The 21,910-nt window shown below is 38.8% G+C and overlaps 3 protein-coding genes across 4 annotated transcripts in view; 2 read left to right on the top strand and 1 right to left on the bottom strand.

Annotated features, from left to right (window-relative positions):
* LOC103657337 (zinc finger protein 91-like) overlaps positions 1-21,910 on the bottom strand; it is a 686,132-nt gene that overhangs the window by 79,855 nt on the left and 584,367 nt on the right. The window lies entirely within an intron of this gene.
* Positions 1-21,910, top strand: part of LOC103672896 (zinc finger protein 675-like) — a 52,187-nt gene that overhangs the window by 11,995 nt on the left and 18,282 nt on the right. For both annotated transcript variants that reach the window (XM_008701601.2, XM_040632920.1), the window contains exon 4: positions 13,007-13,102. In XM_008701601.2, the coding sequence (XP_008699823.2) occupies positions 13,007-13,102 (96 nt within the window). The remainder of the gene's footprint in view (positions 1-13,006; positions 13,103-21,910) is intronic.
* Positions 13,004-21,910, top strand: part of LOC103672894 (zinc finger protein 675-like) — a 93,970-nt gene continuing 85,063 nt past the window's right edge. The window contains exon 1 of the mRNA XM_040632930.1: positions 13,004-13,102. The gene's annotated coding sequence lies outside the window, so the exon portion shown is untranslated. The remainder of the gene's footprint in view (positions 13,103-21,910) is intronic.

Below are 21,910 nucleotides of genomic sequence, written 5' to 3' on the forward strand. Positions count from 1 at the left end.
TTTTGATTGGGGCGTACTTTTCTGTATTTTTGTAGCCTTGTGATCTTTTGTTGAGATTTGGGAATTAAAACAAACAAAAGAAACAGCCTCTGGTCCCAGGCTTTCTGTACTTACTTTGTACAGGAGAACACAAATAACAGCTGTGCTAGTAATTCTGGGGCTTCTCAAACATGTTCTTGGGATGTGTAATGTCTGAGTTTTTCCAGTTATAAACGTGGTTTTTCCTTCTTTGGAGCCCATGATACTTTCCTCTCCCTGATGTTTGCCTTCAGCTCTGCAGTTTCTCTGCCACTTGAACGAGCTCAGGTTTTCTGTGAGCGGCCACCACAGTGCATCCAGGGGGTGCTTCCGTTCTCTCAGCCCTCCATGTCACGCACGAGAGGAAGAGGTCTGTCAAGCAGCTGCAGAAAACCAGATGGTTAAACACAGAGGTCGCTTGTGTCTTTCTCTCCTGAGGAGAGGTGAGGGTTTTCTCACAGTCTCATTATGGAATGCTAGGCAGCGTGAGCAACGATGAAGGCAAGTGTAACAAACTTTCCTTGTCTCTCCAGTGTGGCTCTCCTTCGTTTTGTGTCTGACTGTGGTGCTTTGTTCTCCTGATGACTTCTGGAGCATTGAAAGAGGTCGTTTGGTCCATTTTTGTCTCCATGGAGGAGCAAAGCCCTGGTTGCTGCTTCCTGTTCCTCCATTCTGCTGATGTCCTATGATGGGCGTTAATTTTGTACATGAGCATTTTAATGTATATTCACGTAAGTGTAGTAAGTGGGATAATTATTTGGTATCTTTCAGTTATGTCTTCTGACACCCTAGGCTTACTGGCAAAAACAAAGAATATTCTTTCCATAGAGTGATATGGAAAGAGAGGAAAGCTGTGGCCCTGAGTATTTATACTTAATGAATGACTGGGAATGTGAGGGGGGAGGGAGGAGGGTAGAAAAGGGCAGGAAGGATTTTATGATGGATATAACCAAACTGGAACAATTAACCATAATGAAATTGTAGTGCCAGAAGAGACTGAGGATATGAAACAGCTCGAGGAGAGCCCCACTTAAGACAGTGTGTGTTTTTTTCTTTTGACCATAGTTGAGTATTTTTGAATGGCAAATACCATTAAATTTACTCTGAAGTTATTTTGTGCCTTTATTGCTACTGTGCACGTAGAATCATTTGTTTGTTGCTGTCTCAGACATGAGGGGCGCCTGTATAGTAGGGAATCCATTCATACCTACTTTTCCGTGGAAAGTTAAGGACAGTGTAACGTGCAGTGTGTGAAGAAAATCTCAATGGAGATGCTGTTTGTGGTTGGCCTATAACACTGATAAAAGTCACTATAGAGTATGTGTTCAGGGCATCATTCTTTGCATTAAAATAAAACAGAGGAACATTCTCAATTTTCAGTAGTTTTACCCATTGCTCTTTAAGGAGAAAACGCTGGTAGTTCATCAAAATCTGGATGTGTCTTCATAATAGCAAGAGATAGAAGTCTTTTTTTTTTTCTTTAAAGATTTTATTTGTCAGAGAACACAGCAGGGGGAGGGGCAGGCAGAGGGAGAAGCAGACTCCCTGCTGAGCAGGGAGCCTGATGCTGGACTCAATCCCAGGACCCTGAGATCATGACCAGAGCTGAAGGCAGACGCTTAACCGACTGAGCCACCGAGGCGTCCCAAGAGATAGAAGTCTTGATCTCTGTGGTCGAGGTGGTCCTTCAGCACACTCCTGAGTACTGAGATGTGCCCGTGGTGTCTTGTGTGGATAGTTGCCAGTTGAGCGTTCTGTGAGAAAGACTGAAGTGGGAACTACCCATTTCACCATCTTGGATGATGTCATCCCTCTGTGATCAATGCTTTTATGTCTCATGAGCTAAAAATCAGTGTTTTCTATATACCTATATGTGTATGTGTTTATATCTGTATATAAATATACGCCTAGATTATTTTTGTTTTCCATTATGTAGACTTGTTTCCCAACAAGTAATATACATGTAGATATTGAAAAATAACACTATTAATAACAGTGACAGACTTCTTTGGTATTAAAGATGATTCTATATGATATTCATACTGCTACTTTGGTTGTTTGATTGGTTATCACTGCATGTTTGTTTTTCTTCACTTTAATCCTCATGTTTTAGTTCTAGCTCTAGGAATATTCCAGTGGAATATATTCAAGCAAAGTTTGATGGTACCAGGAACATTTGGTTTATTTGTTTGTTTATATATTCTAATGGCTATAGTGGGGTTAGGATTTATCAGTTTCTTATGCTTTTCCTATACCCAGTCTACTACTTTTTTCTTGACTTTTCCTGTGTGTGTTTTAAGAAAATAATTCTACATTTTTTTCTGTTACTTGGAACGTTCTGTTCTCAGCATCTTATATCATTTAAGCTAAAAATTAGAGCATGCTTTTAAAAACTATTCACAGTGTGACGTTACTTCCTACCTTTAATTTCCATATTGTCTGTGTAAGTATATTGTGAAACTAATCTACTTACTTCCAGTTGTTTTTTGTAATGATGAGTATTTTTTTAAATAAAGGCACTTGTACAAATCATAAGTAAACAGATGAATGGAATTTTGCAACCTGATTACATCTCCAAAAACCACTGAGATGAAGAGAATAATGTTGTTCCTGTAATATTTTTCTTTAGCTCCTCAGGAACTTTCCCCAAAGCTCAGCACTCTTTTAACAAGCAAGGCAATAGATTGCTGTCTTCATTTTTGTACTTTATATAAATGTAGTCAGTCAATGGGAACTCTTCTGTATTTGGCTTTTTCTTCTTTCCATATGTTGTTTGTGAATACTGCATGTTACTGTGCATCATTCACCAGAATGGATGGATCCGGTTCCATTGTGTGAATATCAGACAATTGATGGCATCATTTTACTGTTAATGGGCATGTGGATGGATTTCAGTGTAGGACTGTCATGAATATACTGGTATATAAAATCTAGAACTTGTCTTTTAGTGGATTGTGCATTATAGGTTGGGAGGGAGTTAGTGGCAGTTGCAAAATCTCCTCTTTTGACAAAATTTTTCTTGGAAAAACATCATACATCAACATGATTTCCTACAGCTAGAAGCTGTAGTTTAACTGTTCTGCTCTGAGCCTTAGGTTAGAAGTTTGGTTACTATCTTAGGAACCAGTCTTAGTCTTCAGAATAGGTTAGTTCCCTTGAGTAGTTGTCTCATTTCAGGAAGCGGTCATGCAGGTCGATTTTTTTTTTTTTTTTTAAGATTTTGTTTATTTATTTGAGAGAGAAAGAGGGAGTGCATGAGCAGTGGGGGGGGGGACAGAGGGAGAGGAAGAAGCAGGCTCCCAGCTGAGCAAGGGAGCCTCATGTAGGGCCCCATCCCAGGACCCTGGGATCACAACCTGAGTGGAAGGGAGATGCCCACCCAACCAACTGAGCCACGTAGGTGCCCCGTGCAGGTGGATGCTCAAAGGTAGACCTGTATTGTGTAAGCAGTCAGGTAGTTATTAAGAGGTGTTTCTATGGAAACAAAAGAAAAACACAGGTTTAGATTGGAGCAAATTATAAACCCAATGTCTGAGTCCTGAGTGCTGCTGGTAAGAGGATTTTAGATGTCAGGCTTGAGGCATCCTCCGATGGAGTGGGAGCAGGCAGCTCTGATAGATTCTTCTGGCGTGTTCTTCAGACATCTCGGGGGGTTTTCTGAGTGGTCCGTATGGCAACAGGCATGAAGATTTTGTGAACATGGTTGTTGTGGCAGTTTCTCTGCAGTTCACCTCAGTTGTCCAGCTTCAGGAAGAAGGGCAGTTTACTTCTCAGACATTCCAAGTCAAGAGAGAAAATTAGAAACCTCAGTTTGTAGCGTCATAGCCAGATTTTTGAGGAAGCCAGTAGAATTCAGGATCCAGCCCTATTTTATAGGCAAACAAACAGGGATAATCAGAACTAGAATCTGACATCCACAAACACGTGTTATTAAAACATAATTTTTCTCTCTAAAATCACCCTCATTTCCATCAAAGATATTGAAATGAACACTAGTTCATTTGTAACAGAATTTCAAGTTTAACAAATTTGGTCTAATTATTTACGTAACCACAGCAGGAATAGTGCTTGGCCATATAGGTTCTTTTAAGTCTGCTTTGCTGGAACTTTTTTTTTTTCCCCTAAGATTTTATTTTTAAGTAAACTCTACACCCAACATGGGGCTTGAACTCACAGCCCTGAGGTCAAGAGCTGCGTGCTCCACCCGCTGAGCCGGCCAGGTACCCCTGCTGGAACTTCTATAAGGAATTTTAGACTGGGATCCACTCCTCTGTCAGGCTCCCTGCTCATCGGGGAGCCTGCTCCTCCCTCTGCCTCTGCCCCTCCCCCCTGCTCCTTCTTTCTCTCTCTCTCTCTCTCTCTCTCATGCATGTGCGCTCTCTCAAATAAAATCTTTAGGGGGAAAAAAACTTTAAATGTAATTATTTATTTAACCAGGGTGGCAATCAGTGGTTCTATAGGTTACATAGTTGTTAGCAAACTTAGCTCCTATAATACCGGGAAGTTTTGACTTTCTTAAGTAAACAAAGACCCAATAAATAGAAAACATGGAAACTTTGGTTTTCTGGGCAGATAAAGAAGAAAAAAGACTTTGTTTACAATTTCTTATCAAGAGATGACCAACAATCTAAGAAAACTGTGTCTTTCTAACAAGGTGAAAAGCCGAATGTCCATCCTTATACTGATGTACTTTTAAAAGTCTTTCATCCCAATCTTAGGCCAGATCGTGCATAAATTTTTTTCCCAAAGATTCCCCATTCTCAACCCTTCAGCGGTTTTCTCTTTCATCCAGATTTTGTCCTATGCCCTCCCTCTCTACACCGGTCCCATTTTAGGACAAATGAGTTGAGGGTTATTTGAAAAAATATTATACCTCTGTATCAAGTATAGCTATTACATTTTATTCTTAATTGTGGTCATAGAGAGCATAAAATTTACCATTTTAACCATTTTTAACAATATTTACATTGTTGTAAAACTGATCTCTGGAATGTCTTCATCTTCAAAATTCAAAGTCAATACCTGTTATACAATCACTTCCTCATGTCCCTCTACCCAAGCCCCTGGCTGTTACCTTTTTTTCCCCCATAAGAGGTTTACTACATTAGATTACTCACATAAATGGAATCGTAGAATATCTGGGGGTTTTGGCTCACTTATTTCACTTACCATAATGCCCTCAAGTTTTACCGCTGTCGTATAATGTGATATATCTTCTTCTACATTCTTCATTCATTTGTCCCTGCAAGGACATTTCTGTTGCTTCCCCCTATTAGTGGCTTTTGTGAATAGTGCTGCTGTGAACCTGGTTTTGGAAATATCTGTCGATCGTCCTTTGTTTTCTTCTTCATGTGTATTTAGAAATGGGATGGCTGTGTTACATGGTAATACTATTTTGAAAGAAAGATTACATTCTGTTTTCCACAGTGGTCCCACCATTTGTATTCCTTCCAGCAGTGCAGAAGGGTTCCAAGGCTTGTTGCCTAACCAGTGCTCATTGATTTTGTTTGATACGGTGATCCTAATAAATGTGAGTTGGTATTTACTGTGTTTTCGTTTGTATTTCTCTAATGATTAGTTATTTTGAGTATCTTTCATCTGCTTGTCTGTTTCTAATCATCTTGGATTATGTCTATTGAATCGATTGACCATGTTTTAATTATACTCTTTTCCCATGTTTTTGCAAGACTTCTTTCTACATTCTGCATGTTAACTCCTTACCCACTAGATGATTTGAAAAATGTCCTTGCACTGCACAGGTCACCTTTTTATTCCACAGATTGTGTCCTTAGACTGACTTTTTCTGAATTCTTTACGTTTGGGCATATTGTGTTTCTTTTTTAAGATTTATTTATTTATCTTAGAGAGAGATGGGGGGAAGGGGCAGAGGGAGAGAGAAAATCTCCAGCAGACTGCCTGCTGAGCAAGGAACCAGGGCTGGATCCCACGACCCTGAGATCATGACCTGAGCTGAAATGAAGAGTCGGACACTTACCCAGTTGAGCCACCCAGGTGCCCCATGTGTCTTATTTCGTTTTTCTCAGGATATTTTCCTTCTTTTTTTTTTAAATAATTTTTTTTATTATATTATATTAGTCATCATACAGTACATCCTTAGTTTTTGATGTAAAGTTCCATGATTCATTACTTGCATACAACACCCAGTGCACCATGCAATACATGGCCTCCTTAGTACCCATCACCGGTCTATCCCATTCCTCCATCCCCCTCCCCTCTAAACCCCTCAGTTTGTTTCCCAGAGTCCATAGTCTCTCATGGTTCATTCCCCTTCTGTTTACCCTCCCTTCTTCCCTTTCTTCTCCTACTGATCTTCCTACTTCTTATGTTCTCAGGATATTTTCTGATTGTCTTTTTGATTTCTTCTTGACGCATTGATTATTCATGACTTTCCTAATCTTAAGTTTTGTTTTGTAGAGTAACAGGTTGTCTATACTAGAGAATGTTCCATGCGTAATTCAGAAGGTTGTGTATTCTGCTCTTGCTTGGTGTCTATTACATGTAATTACTCTATAAGGTTGTACAGGTGCTTTCCTTATTGAATTTCTATGTGTGTTTTTTTAGCCAGTTAAATTGGGGTATTGACCTCTGCTACTAATAAGATGCTATTCCTTTTTTTGCTTCAATTCTCTCATGTGTGCTTCATAGATAGGGATTCCTGATGCTAGGAGCATACATAATTAGAACTGTGATAGTGTCCTGGTGATTTCATACCTTTATCTTTATACAATATCCTTCCCATTATGTTGTGCCACTTTTTGACACTTCATGTGTATTTGCCTAGTGCTTTAGTGTTTCTCTGTATTAGTGTGACCACCTGTGCTCGCTTTTTTTTTTTTTTTTTTAAGATTTTTAAAATTTATTTGACAGAGAGAGAGAGACAGTGAGAGAGGGAACACAAGCAGGAGGAGTGGGAGAGGAAGAAGCAGGTTCCCAGCGGAGGAGCCTGATATGGGGCTCGATCCCAGAACGCTGGGATCACGCCCTGAGCCGAAGGCAGATGCTTAACGACTGAGCCACCCAGGCGCCCCACCTGTGCCCACTTTCTGTTCCCATTTGCATGGGATAACCTTTTGTATATTTTTACTTACATCCTACATCTGTCCCTAGACCTGATGTATGTCTCTTGTGGACAGGGGATTGTTTGAATATGTGGGGTTTATTTTGAAGTTTTATTTATTTATTTGAGAGAGAGCAAGCGTGACAGTGCAAGTGGGGGGAGAGGAAGAAAAGCGGAGTCTCCGGGGCACCTGACAGGGGGGTCTGCCCCCCCAACCCTGAGATAATGACCTATTCTGAAACCAAGAGCCAGACATTTAACTGACTGAGCCACCCAGGTGCCCCTGAATGTGTTTTCTTTGCACTCAGCCAATTTATGTCTTTGAAGGAGTTTATTTATTTTTGTTTATTATTATTTTTTTAAAAGATTTTACTTGTCAGAGAGAAAGACAGAGAGAGCATAGGCAGGGGGAGTGGCAGGTGGAGGGAGAAGCAGGCTTCCTGCTGAGCAAGGAGCCTGATTGAGGACTCAATCCCAGAACCCTGGGATTGTGACCTGAGCCAAAGGCAGAGACTTAACCGACTGAGCCACCCAGGCATCCTCTCTTTAGAGAAGTTTAATCTATTTACTATCAGAGTAATTACTAAAAGAGCTACTATTGCCATTTTAAAATAGTTTTCTGTACATCTTGTAGCTATTTTATCCCATTTTTCTTCCCTTACTGTGTTCCCTTATGTTTCTTTGATTTTTATAATGAAATGCTTTGATACCAGTCTCATTTCATTTTTGTTTCTTCTGTAGGTATTTTCTTTGTGGCTACCATGGAGATTACTTAAAACCTCTTCAAAGTATAACAGACCATTTAAAACTGATATTGTCAGTTGCATCCAAAGTTCTACTTAGGATCACCACCCCTGCATACACTTTATTTTACTGATATCCCAGAATTGATCTTTTATGTTGTATACTCTATAACCTAGATTTATGGTTTTTATGCTTTTATTTTTAAAGAAATTCTGTAGCAGAAATAAAATTGATTTGTGCTACCTCATTACAGTACTTGGGGTTTCTGTATTTGTGTAAATATTTACATTTACCAGAGAGCTTTATATTTTCATGTGGTTTTAGTTAGTGTGTAGAATCCTTTTTCTTTAAGTAGAAGAATTCCCTTTAGCGTTTCTTGGAGGGCAGATCCAGTGGTAAACTTCCAGGGTTTTTACCTGGGAAAGCCTTCTTTTCTCTGTATCAGGACAGTTTTGCCAGATAGAGTATTCATATATATATATATATATATATATCAAGAATACTCTTTTTTTTTTTTTTTAAGATTTTATTTATTTATTTGACAGAGATAGAGACAGCCAGCGAGAGAGGGAACACAAACAGGGGGAGTGGGAGAGGAAGAAGCAGGCTCATAGCAGAGGAGCCTGATGTGGGGCTCGATCCCATAACGCCGGGATCACGCCCTGAGCCAAAGGCAGACGCTTAACCGCTGTGCCACCCAGGCGCCCCATTGGTATATATATTTTTTATGTTTCAGTGCTTTAATATATTATGCCATGTACCTCTTTGGGTCTGCTGAGAATCCCAGTAATAATTTTAGAGGAGCTCTCTTGTACAAGTCTCTCTTTCGTCATGCTGTTTCAAAATTCTCTTTTCACCTGTACTTTTTGATAGGTTAATTATGATATGTCACTGTGTTCATATCTTGACATTTATCTTATTTAGAATTCACTGAGTTACTTGAATTTGTCTCTTTCTTTCCATAAATGGGAAGTATAAGCCATTAGTTCTTCATGTAAGTTTTCTGCCCCATTTTACTCTCTTCTTTTTATGGGGACCTCCTTAATATGTAAATTGCTCCAATGTCAGTGTCCCATGAGTCCCTTAGGCTCTGTCCTTTTCCATATTTTCTTTGTTTCCATCAAGGATAATTTAAAGCAAGGGGCCTTCAAGAGGTCTGATTCTTTCTTTCTTTCTTTTTTTTAAAAAATATTTTATTTATTTATTTGACAGAGTCAGCCAGTGAGAGAGGGAACACAAGCAGCACGAGTGGGAGAGGAAGAAGCAGGCTAGCAGCAGAGAAGCCTGAAGTGGGGCTCGATCCCAGAACGCTGGGATCACGCCCTGAGCCGAAGGCAGTCACTTAACGACTGTGCCACCCAGGCGCCCCTGATTCTTTCTTATGCTTGTTGAAATCTGTTTCTGATCCCATAGTGTATTTTTAAATTCAGTTATTGAACTCTTCTCCCAATTTCTGTGTAGCTTTTTATACTTTCTGTCTGTTTGGATTTTTATTTCGGTCACGTATAGTTGTCCAGATATCATTTATCTGCCTATTTGTTTTCTTTCTCCATGAGTACCTTAATGATCATTATTTTGAAATCTTTGTCAGGTAATGAATATTCTTTATTAATTTAGGGCCAGTCTTGAGTTTTATTTTGGCCCTCTGATTAGAACACATTTTCCTATTTCTTTGTATGCCTGTGATCTTTTGCTGAGATTTGGGGATTAAATAAAAAACAGCCTCTGGCCCCAGGCTTTATAGACTTGCTTTGTACTAGAGAACAAAAATAACACTGAACTGTGCATTAGCCTGAATAATCCTGCATAATCCTGGGGCCTGTCAGACATATTCTGGGGATGTGTAATGTCTGCGTTTTTTTAATATCCCAGTTAAAAAAAGGCTCTGTTGTTTCTTCTTTAGAGCCCATGATATATTACTTTCCCTGATGTTTGTCTGCAGCTATGCAGTCTCTCCAGTGCTTGAATAAGCACTCAGCTTTTTTTCTGAGCAGTCACCACAACGCATCCGTCTCCCCTCAGCGGAATCCTATAGTATCTGTCTTTTGTGAGTCATTTATTTCACTAGATGTTTTCAAGGTTTGCTCGCGTTGTATCATGTCACAAAATCGGTTTGTTTTTCAAAGTTGGAAAGTATCCCACCGTATGGATGTGCTACATTTTCTTCATCCACCCAACCATTAGCATTTGGGTGGATTCTACCTATTACTGGCTTTTTGGGTCAAGCTACAGTGGACGTGGTTGTGCAAATATGAATTCCAATCTTCCTCTGAATTCTTTTGGATCTAAACCCAAAAGTGGGATGGGGTAGGTCATGGACTAATTTTGTTTTTAATTTTGTGAAGAACCTCCATGCTGTTTTTCACACTGGTTCCACCATTTTGTTTCCTGCTGCGGTGCATGTGAGTTCTGACTTCTCCATGTCCTTAGCAAGCCATGTTAATTTTGGTTTGTTCCATAACGGTCATCCTGATGGGTGTGAAGTGATACCTCAATGTTTCCCATTTGTATTTCACTAATCATTTGTGATTTGGAGCATCTTTTATATGCATTTTGCCCATATGTTTACATTTTGGGGATTAATGTCTATTCAGTGCTTTACGCGATTATCATCCAGGTTGCTTCTGATGTTGTGTTGTATCAGTACTTTATAAATTCTGGATATTAACCTTTTTACACACAGGTGCTTTGCAAAAATTGGTTCCCATCTGTAGTTTCTGTTTTCACTCCATTGATTCTTTCCTTTAATGTAAACAAATTTTATGTTTGTTATAATCTCACTGGTTTATTTTTAATTTCGTTGCCTCCAACATGGATGTCATATCTAACAAAATCATTGTCAAATCAAATGTCACATAGCTTTTTCTTTATCTTTTTTTCTAGGAGTTTTATATTTGTGTTTACATTTAATTAAATGTTCAACCCATTTTGAGTTAATATTTGTATATGGTCTTGAGTAGGAGTCCATCATCATTCTTGTCATGTAGACATCTGATTTTCTCAACACCATTGTTTAAGATGCTGTCTTTTATCTGTTCTGTGGTATAAGCAGGCAGTCTTGTTGAAGTTCCTTCGAAATGGGAGTTTATATCTGAGCTCTTTGTTCTGTTCCACTGTCCTTATCTATCATTATGCCTCTTACATTTTTTTGATTACTCCGGCTTTGTAATATGCTTACCATCAGGAAGGTGTGATGTCTCCAAAGTACTAATAATTTTCAAGATTATTCGGGATACGTGGGGTGCCTGAGTGGCTCAGTCGATTAAGTGTCTGCCTTCGGCCCAGGTCATGATCCCAGAGTACTGGGATTGAGCCCTGCATCGGGTTCCCTGCTCAGGTTCCCAGCTAGTTTCTCCCTCTCTCTCCCTCTCCCCCTCCCCGTGCTTGTGTTCCCTCTCTCTCTCTCTTTCTGTCAAATAAATAAATAAAATCTTTTAAAAAATTAACTCTCAGCTATCTGATCATCATTTAGCTGGTTGTTATAATTGTGTGTCAGGTGATATAGATGTCCATTACCTACAGGCAGTTTCTGCAGGTGTATTTTGTTTCTTTCAACGTGCCTTGTTTTTCTCTTTGTATGGTTTTTGATCTTTTGAGATTTGGGAATTTAAACAACCTATGTCTCCTAGTCTTTATGGACTTGATTTTTTCAGAAGAACACCAATAACAGTCATATGATGCAGAAAATTTGTAACTTGTCAAACACATTTGGTCAGGTATATTCTCTGTGCATGTAACATCCCAGTAACAAAAAAAAATTTCTGTTTCTTAAGAGCCCATGATATATTGCTCTCGCTAATGTCCGTCTTCAGTAGTATAGTCTCTCTGGTGCTACCACAGATTTCACCTTTTTATTCATGACAATGAATGGTGCCTTGATGGCATATGGCATTCTGTCTTGTACTCTGTGCCGTGCAAAATAAAATAAGTTTCTGTACCCACATGAAAATTCACAGCTTTGGACACAGAGACACTTCAATATGTTAACTATATGATTCATGTTTTCTTTTCCGGAAAATACAAATAAGTAAACAAAAGAATGTGTCTGTGACATGAGTGTGAAATACAATGAAATCTTATAAGTTGGGGGCCTTACTGACTTAGAACCAACACTCCCAGAAGGCAGTATCTCCAGTACACAAAAGAGAGAGTCTTCATTTTCCAATGGAAATTACAAGCAAAGAGAAACTCAGAAGGAGTTTCTAGTTTGAATGTGATGGCTTCTGAACATCTCTCAGTAAATCCATCCAATCCTTATGAATGAATAAGAGATAAATTCACGTTATACAGGAGGAATCTGGCAGAGAGCACTAAGCCAAGTAAAAGAAGTTAACATCAGCTGCAGTGAAGCAAATCGGTATCAATGCCTGAGTCACACTGAAGGACATCATAACTTCTGTGTTCTTGTTGCTGCCCCAAAGTAAATCAGAATATGAATCTAATTAGAGGGGTGCCTGGGTGGTTTAGTCACTTAAGAGTCTGCTTCGTGGTTTTGGCCCAGGTCATGATCTCATGGGTCATGAGCTCAAGCCTAGCGCCGGGCTCTATGCTCACCAGTGCTGACATTCAGGGACGTGGCCATAGAGTTCTCCCGGGAGGAGTGGCGATGCCTGAGCCACACGCAGCGGGAATTGTACAGGGACGTGATGCTGGAGAATTACGGACACCTCCTGTTCTTGGGTGAGGATGACTCCTTCCAGATTTCCCAGTCCACACTCAGGGTTTTCTTCCTTCCTGTGAAGACTGTCTCTTGGAAGATTCCTCTTTGTATGAATGGAATTCAGATCCAGGCAGAAAGGGAAATAAGTAGGGGTTTGTAGAGAAAAATTTTGATGATTATTTCCTTCTCTGCTTTAGCTTCCCCTTCCTTAGGGTAGTATCATCAATTCTGTAGATCAGTGGTAATTCTACATATTCAGTGACGCAAAATGGTACTGCCTATGTCCTAAACTCCAGTTATTACTCATTATTATTGTATCACTAGTACTTGGAAGTGGAGGTCATATGTGAATATTTGAAACCCCTACTGTGTGTTCTAAAGGGGCTGTTGGTTAACAGCATTTGGGAAATCATTTTCTAGAATTCTCCAACGTCCCCTCTTCTCTACTGAGCACAATAGTGGATTGAAAGTTAGAATCTCCAGCAATACTTTTTTCTGTTAAACAGATCACGTTGTTTGGAAGCCAAACCTGGTCATCTTTTTGGAGCAAGAGAAGGAGCTCTGGGATATGAAGAGAAAGAAGAGAGTGGCCATCCACCCAGGTAGGTGAGACTGAATGAAGCAGATGACGGAGGTGAGGTCCAAATGTGAAGCAGGAAGATTGACCTTAGTGTGTTTTAAGTAGCTCTCCTTGAATGGAAATTAGTTTGAGAAGCTGATGTTATTTCTCTCCCTCTCACAGAGAGACATCTGCTATCCAACATTATCACGCTCTTAACATTCGCTTAAGATTTTCCTTCAACTCCAATGGTGGTCCAGCGCATCCACAGTGAGGACCAGGCAATTACCCTGGGAGTGGGAGGGGCTCTATAACTTGAGAGCTTTTCCATTGCCATGAGGGCCCTGGGAAAATCTCCCTATTTCTGAGGAACTCTATGCTAAACCCTTTGTAAGTTCTGTTTTGCCTCGTGTGAGAATATGTCATGGTAGCAGTAGACATATTGGGGTTTGGTGCAGAAATCCTGGGAACACTGGACATAGATATTCCATGTTTTCTGGTTTATGCTTTCCAGTGTTATGGAGGCTTTAATTTTAATTGAGCAAAATCGAGACCCAGTAATCTCATCAGATATTAAAGCACTTCCCTAAAATGTGGAAATCTAATCCTTTATTTCCCTTCAAAGGTTCATTTTTCTTTGTATTGACCAATATTAGAAAGTTCCACTCAGTGTTGCATTCCTCAATGGTGAAATAATGTAATGTATATATTTGTATCCTAGATTTCCTGTATAAATTATAAATTAATGCCATAAGGGAGCTAGAACATTTAGAACTTAGAACTTGTAGCCTATAATAAAGCCTCAGTTGTTAATTTATTTCTTAATAACTGCATCATTTTATAATTTTGTATGATATGAAGTTCTTGTGATTTTTGTCATGTGTGTTTTCACTTTCGTATTAGTTATATATCAGATTCATCTCTGATTTTCTTTTTGTATGAATAGTTGTGATAAGACATGGGCATATGCTGATAAGAAGTGAGGTGGATAATTGGTAAAATTCCCATATTTAAAAAAAAGTTTTGTTTATGAATTTAATTTTACTTCAGGAAAAATTAACTGTTAGGCTTTTCTTCTACTTTACTCAGAATGTATGCAAATTTAATACCAAATATTTATTTTTTACAAAATGATTGCCAGCATATTTTACAATTTTGATGTTGTTTCTTTATTTCAAAATGAAAGGTATTTCTTCGGGTGCTTGGTTCTTTTTTTAAATTTATTTATTTATGAGAGACAGAGAGAGAAAGAGAGAGAGCCAGCCCTAGTGGGGGGAGGGGCAGAGGGAGACTACCTGAGGGGCTCAATCCCAGAACCCTGAGATTGCGACCTGAGGTGAAATCAAGAATCGGATGTTAACCTGTTGAGTCACCCAGCACCCAGGCTGCTTGTTTCTTAAGAATGGATTATAGCCTTGCATTCTGTGTAAGAAGAGGGACATGTTAATAACATAATACATTTTTAATGTGTTTTAAGTGCTCATTCATAAAATTTTGTATTAGAGCTATTCATGGTTGATGTTAATGAATATTCTTTGCAATTTTACTGTCAATGAAGGCATGCCGATAATTCCAAATACTTGTTTTTCATGGGTACATAGTCACAGTTTAAAATTATACTTATATAGAAGGTTTCCTTTCAGAAATTCATGTATTTTTTTGTAGAATTCTTTGGGTTAAATTTTGTCTTATTCTGCTTTTTGCAGTTTTGTAATAATGTGCTTCCTTTTTTATGGGACCCTCCAAAACACTGATTTAGTTGTGGTAATGTTGTTACCTATGTATTTTATTATAGGATGACAATTTTCAACTCAATAGAGTTCAAGACAATGTGAGTTTAACACAAATATGAATCAGCTTTATGCCCTTTGCCAATAAAATTATGTATGTATTTGTCTGTATAAATACCACACATACATACTTTGATTATGACTCATCTTGTGTATTTTTTTTATTGGTTAGTGTTCAGTGACTGTTTTATCATGTATAGGTGAGTTGTTATAATAATAGAATTAATTTCATCATCTGTTGGTGAATTTATATTCCCTTTGCATGAAAGGAACAGTTTTTGTGAGTTGAATGTAATTTTTAAACATTTTACACCGCTGAATCAAGTTTTGGTATTACATTATATCCTTAATTGTGGTGTTATACCCATGATATGCTTTGATACCATTCTCATTAACTTTTGTGTCTTCTCTGTACTTATTTTCGTAATAGTTAAGTTAAAGATTACTTAAAACATTTTAAAGGTACAACAAACCATTTTAAACTGCTATTGTCAATTGCATACAAAACTTATCATCTCCACCCCTGCACCTGCTTTGTTACTGATATCACAAATTCTTTTATGTTGTGTACTTTATTACCTAGGTTTATGATTTTTATGCTTTTATTTAAAAAAAATTCTATAGCAGAAATAAAAGTGACACGTGCTACTTAATAACAATACTGCAGGTTTCTATAATTGTGTAAATATTTATATTTGGTGAGAGCTGTATGTTGGCATGTGGTTTTCGTTGCTGTTTAGAATCCTTTTATTTCACCTAGATAGACTTCCGTTTAACGTTTCTTGTAGGACATGTCTACTGGTAAACTTAGAGGGGTTTTTACTTGGGAAAGTCTTCATTTCTACATTCGTGGAAAACAGTTTTTCCAGATAAAGTATTCTTGGTGGCTATTTTTTTGATCTTGCAGTACGTGAATATATTTTCCCATGTTTCCTATCAGGTCTGCTGAGAATCCCACTACTAATCTTAAAAAACTCTCTTGTACAAGATGGGTGGTTTTGTCATGCTGTTTCAAAATTCTCTTTTCACCTATGATTTGTCATAGGTTAATTATGTGTCACTGTCTTCATGTCTTCAGATTTATCCTAGTTTGAATTTACTGAGTTTGTTGAATTAGTCTCTTCTTTCCACATACGTGGGATGTGCAAGCCTTTAGTTTTTCATGTAAACTCTGCCCCCTTTCACACTCCTCTCCTTTTGGGGTCCCCTCAATGTATATATGGGACCACTTGTTGGTGTCCCATGCATCCCTAGACTCTGTGCTTTTCCACATTTTTCTCTGCTTCTCTCGGTAGAGCATTTAAAATAAGGTGTCTTTAAGATGTCTGATTCTTTCTTCCGATGAATCAAGTCTATGGCTGACCCCTTGGTGTATTTTTAAATTCAGTGATTGTACTCTTCAGCTCCCAGTTTCTCGTTCATTGTTGTTATACTTTCTGTTTGGGTTTTCATTTTGGTCATACGTAGTTTCCCTGATGTCATTAGTTAACTAACTGTTTTCTTCCTCCATGAACATCTCTATGATGGTTATATGAATTCATGTCAGGCAATTAATAATAGTTCTTTATTAGTTTAAGGCCAAATTTGGAGATTTATTTTGTTCCTCTGTTTGGAACACATTTTCTTCTTTCTTTGTATGCCTTATTATATTTTGTTGACATTTGAGAATTCTAAAAAAGCAGCCTCCCAGCCCAGGATTATGGACTTGCTTTGCAGAGAGGAACACAAATAATAGTAATTCTGAGACCTGTCATACATGTTCTGGGCATTTGTCATGTCTGAATTTTTCTAATTTCCGGGTTCAAAGCTCTATTTACTACTTTATGTCCATGATGGCTTCCTCTCTCTCTCTCTGTCTCAGCTCTGTGGTCTCTCCATTGGTGGAACAAATGCTCCCCTTTGGTCCCAGCAGCCACCACACTGTGTCAGGAAGGCGCTCTCATTCCCTGTGCCTCCCATGTCATGCATGACGGAAGCAAGTCCCTCAGGCAGCAGCCAAGAAGCCAGATCATTGAACATACAGGTCACTCATTTGATCCTCTCCTGAGGAGAGGGAAGAGTTGTCTCACAGTGTTGCCGTGGGGTGTCAGGGAGGGTGAACGGCTACTGGGGGCAAGTGTCACAAACTTTCCTTGTCTCTTCGATGTGCCTCTTCTTCCTTTATACTTGCTGGGGATGCTGTGTTCTCCTAGCTCGCTTCTGGAGCACTCTGAAAGGTAAGTTGTTCCATTTTTGTCTCCGTGGAGGAGCACAGTCCTGGTAGGTCCTATTTTTCCCTTCTGCTGATGTGCTGTGATGGGTATCAATTCTGCACATGAGGATTTTAACATATATGCATGTCAGTGTACTGAGTATGATAACTTATTTTGAATCTTTTAGTTGTGTCTTTTCATAACACCCAAGGCCTGTTGGCAAAGACAGGGAAAGGAGATTGAGTTTGTAGAGTGATACGGGAAAATGTGGAATCTGTGGAAATAAGTATTTATACTTATGAATGACTAGGAATGTGAAGGGGTAGTGAATGGCAGAAAGGACGTTATGATGGATATAACCAAATTGTGACAGTTACCCATAATGAAATGCTTAGTGCCACAAGAGATCAAGGATATAAAACATTCAGCGAAAACCTCCCCTTTAGTCTGTTATATTTGCAGAACAATGTCTTTGAACCCAGGGAAGATAATCCATTTTTTAAACATACAGTTTTTTTTTTTTTTGAAGGGTATTTGGGAATTCTGGAAAGTCACCTAGTCCATGCTGAAAGTAATCATTCAGATGATTTAAAATATAAGATTGGTTTAATCATTAACTGACACGTTTCAGAATGTGAAGATAAAATGTCTAAATGTGATTGATTTGAGAAGTGCTTTCCAGAGGGTTCATTATACTTCCACCAACACATAATCCCTCCTTGTTGCAAAGTCTCCAATTGTGATATACACCAGAGGGTCTTTATCCAGACATCACTTTGGAATACTTAATCACATAATTCTTTATACGGAGCGAGGTTTCATTTGTTGTGAACTTAGGAAGGTCTTCGCGAAGGCTCTCACTTTCATAATTATGGAGGTGTTTATAATAGAGACAGAACTTACCAATGCAATGAATCTGGGAAAAACAATAAACAAGGATCAAATCCTACTAAATATCAGAGAGCTCAGTTTTCACAGAGCCAGTATGATAGTAATAAATGTGGGAAAGTCGTTTATGAAAGCTCAAATCTTATTGTACATCATTGTATTCTTACTGAAGAGAAGACTTAAAAAATGTAGTAGGTAGGACAGCAGATATTTCATAATGGGACGAGGTGTTACAAATGTAAACAATGTGCAAAATTTAGCTACCACTCAAAACTTACCAATATATAAGGTAATACATAATGGAAACAATGCTGACAAATTAAAAAAAAATGTGGCAATGTCTTTATGCAGAACTACATGCTTTTTTTTTTTTTTAAAGATTTTATTTATTTATTCGACAGAGATAGAGACAGCCAGTGAGAGAGGGAACACAAGCAGGGGGAGTGGGAGAGGAAGAAGCAGGCTCATAGCGGAGAAGCCCGATGTGGGACTTGATCCCATAACGCCGGGATCACGCCCTGAGCCGAAGGCAGACGCTTAACCGCTGTGCCACCCAGGCGCCCCTGAACTACATGCTTTCTGAACATTATAGAGTGCATACTGTATGAAACCCTACAAATGTAAAGAATGTGGCAGGGAATTTAATTCATAATCAAAAGTATTCAACATGAGATAATATATCCTGGGGGATACCTTACAATAGTCAAGAACGGTGGCAAAGTCTTTACCTGGAACTGAACCCTTACTCAACATCAGAGAAAGCATAGTGCATAGAAACCCTAGAAATGTAATGATTGATGAATGAACTTGGTTTTTAATACACAGTTCAGAAAAAAGAGAGTCTTCATAAAGGATAAAAATATTAAAGATGGAGACAATTTGCAAAGTATGCAGTAGAAAGGAAATCTAATAAGAACATTCACAGTAGAAAGCAGTAAGTCAAGTCAGTACCACATTTTAGCATTATAAATCAGAGTATTTATTACAGAGAAAAATTCAAAGTTCAAACTCCTAGATCAGTTACATTTTAGCCATGGACAATGCAAGCTGGAGGGACACTAGCCCCTTGCAGAAGGGGAGATCTGTGTGTAACTTTTTTTTTTATTTTAAGATTTTATTTATTCATTTGAGACCGAGAGAACACTGGGGTGAGGGGGAGCATAGAGGGAGAGGGAGAAAGCAGGCTCCCCACTGAGTAGGAAGCCCAAAGCCTGGCTGCATCCCAGGACCCCAGGATCGTGACATGAGCTGAAGGCAGAGCCTAAGATAGACGCTTAACCAACTGAGCCACCCAGGTGCCCCTGCGTGTAACTTTTGAGTCCCCAGAAGTCAAAACCATACCTACTTTTCCATAGAAATAGCCTATTATTGACGAGAAACCTTATCTAGGACATTAACAGTTAATCATCCCCTTCTTTTTATCTTGTCTGTATCCTATACAGTATTTTTATAATCAAGTAAGGTTAATAAAAGAAAATACTAAGGAAAGCATAACGAAGAGAAAACATGTTTACAGTACCACACTATATTCATAAAAAAGAAAAAAATCTGTGTATAAATTGACCCACACTGTTCAAACCCATGTTATTCAATGGTGAACTGTATCTGTTAATATGCCTGAAAGGATCAAGAGGGGATGGATATCTGGAGAAGGATAACTAGTTTCAGTGTGTCTCTTTTTTTCTTTTGACTATATTTCAGATACTTTGCATAGCAAATATTATTAATTTTACTCTGAAATCATCTCATGCTAAGCCTTTATTGCTTGTATGCATGCAAAATGATTGATTCTTGCTGTCTCACCGACATGAGGGCGCTATGATGGGGAATTCATTCATAACCTGCTTTTCCGTGCAAGATTAAGGAGGCTATAACATGAAATATATGAAGAAAGTCCACATGGAGATGTTATGTGTGGTTGACATATAAGAGTGAAATAATTCCCCATGAAGTAAGGATTCAGGGCATTATTATTTGCATTAAGGTAAAACACAGGAACATTCTAAATTTTAAATAGTTTTGCCATTTGCTGTTTAAGGAGAATACAGTGGTAGGTTATTTAAAAGCTGGATGTATCTTCGTCATCATAGCAATTGATACTAGTATATGTTATTCGGTTAAAATAAAAGAAATATTCACAGAAAACGGAGGAAAGTATAGATAGCTGACTCTTCCCTAAAAGAGTGTAAAATTATTGTAAATCCTCATATACTCAATAATTAGCCTCAGTTGAAAAGCATAGAAAACACAACTCAGATCATTATGTCAGGGGAACAGGGATGGTTCTTGAATGATGTAACGGGCATTTTGGCCAAGGATCATATAGTGATTTTTTTCAGTGGTTTGTTTACAGTGTGTTTGAACTCAATATATTTTAATTAATAATGCTGAATAGACTTCAGTGTGTTAACACTGATGTGTAATAAAAGAAATGTTATTCAACACAACCTTAGCCACCCCAACTTCATTAAGGTTGCAGATAAACAGTAACACAAAGCACACTTGTCCCTTGAACAACATGGGTGTAAAGTATGGTCCCCCTGGGGTCAGATTTATTTGTAATACAGTATCATAAATGTATTTCCTCTTCCTTCTGTTTTTCTGAACATTTACTTTTCTTGAGCTTCCTTTATTGTCGGAATACCACATATAACATATATGAAATACATATTGACTGTTTTTGATAAGGTTTCTTGTCAACAGTAGGCTATTAAATTAAGTGTTAAGGAGTCAAAGTTATACGTGGATTTTCAACTTCATGGGTGGTGAGTATGCTGAACCCCTGCATTATTCAGGTGTCACTTGTACTTGTTAAAGCAGTGGGATGATATCACTAATAATCTTTTTTCCCAGTGACCTTAAACCTCAGATTATTTGTGATTAATTTTCCTCACATTTGTGTATTATAGCTTTTCTTCCTTTTTGTTACTGCTGCGACTTTGGTGCTTTTAATAAGGATACTATAGAAGTATTATTGAGAGTGTAGCTAAACAAATGCATGACACTGCTGACAGCGTACGCACTATGAAAACGAATGTGTCAGACTTAGTGAATACTTTGGATTTTATTCTTCATGAAAAAGGTAGCCCATTAGTCATGTTTCATGCTGAATCCTCTCTATTTGAATGTGAATATTGAACTTTGAAATATAACCGAATAGCCTGTGTGCATTTGAAAATTGGAATGATTTCCCTGGTCAAGATTTTCCTTACAATCCATATTTTCTATGTTCATGGAGGGCAGACATGTGCCCATTGGCACTGTGGGCGCCAGTGCTGGCACATCTCTGGTCGGGTGGGGCCAGAGGTTATATTCAAACATTTGACAGGACTGAAGGCCATTCTCTGTTTCTGGGCGGTATAATAGACTTCACTCTGAGACTGCCTTGGCTCACTGTTCAGGCTCTCTAGTCCTGCAGAGTCAGGGTTATGCTCAGCACTTGGACAGTGTTGCTGGCTTGGCTCTCTCCCCATAGGCCTATAAGATAGGCTGTGTGGTTGCCCAGGGTCTTTCTTTCTCAAGCAATTGTTCATGCTTGCTGTTGGAGGGGGTGGGAACTAGAGGTTATGCTCAGCAGTGGAAAGTGACTTCCAACTTGCATGCCTTCCCAGATAGGGTCATAGAATGGCCTCTATGATCTAGCTCAACCTTTTGGCTGGAGACCCAACTCAGGCATAGCCGCTGACAAAGCCCCTAGACCAGGTGCGTTTATCTCAGCTCTGCAAGTGGTCAGAGTCACTGGGATCTCCGAATGGGTGTGACTGCAAGGTGGAACACAGTCTGGTTTGGGAGTCTTCCAAGATCTGAGCACTGGTTGCTGAAGTCCTATCCACCTTCTCCATGTCTTTGTGATCCCCAGTGTCCAGCACCACAGATGCCCCCGGGGATTCCACTGATATGAGACCTAATGGCCATCCAGGAAGTAGATTGCCACTTGAGGAATACTGGGTGCCTACCATGGGTTCTTTTTCTTAGTGGAGC

The sequence above is a fragment of the Ursus maritimus genome, unplaced genomic scaffold, assembly GCF_017311325.1.
Source record: "Ursus maritimus isolate PB19 unplaced genomic scaffold, ASM1731132v1 scaffold_19, whole genome shotgun sequence".
Classification (NCBI taxonomy): domain Eukaryota; kingdom Metazoa; phylum Chordata; class Mammalia; order Carnivora; family Ursidae; genus Ursus; species Ursus maritimus.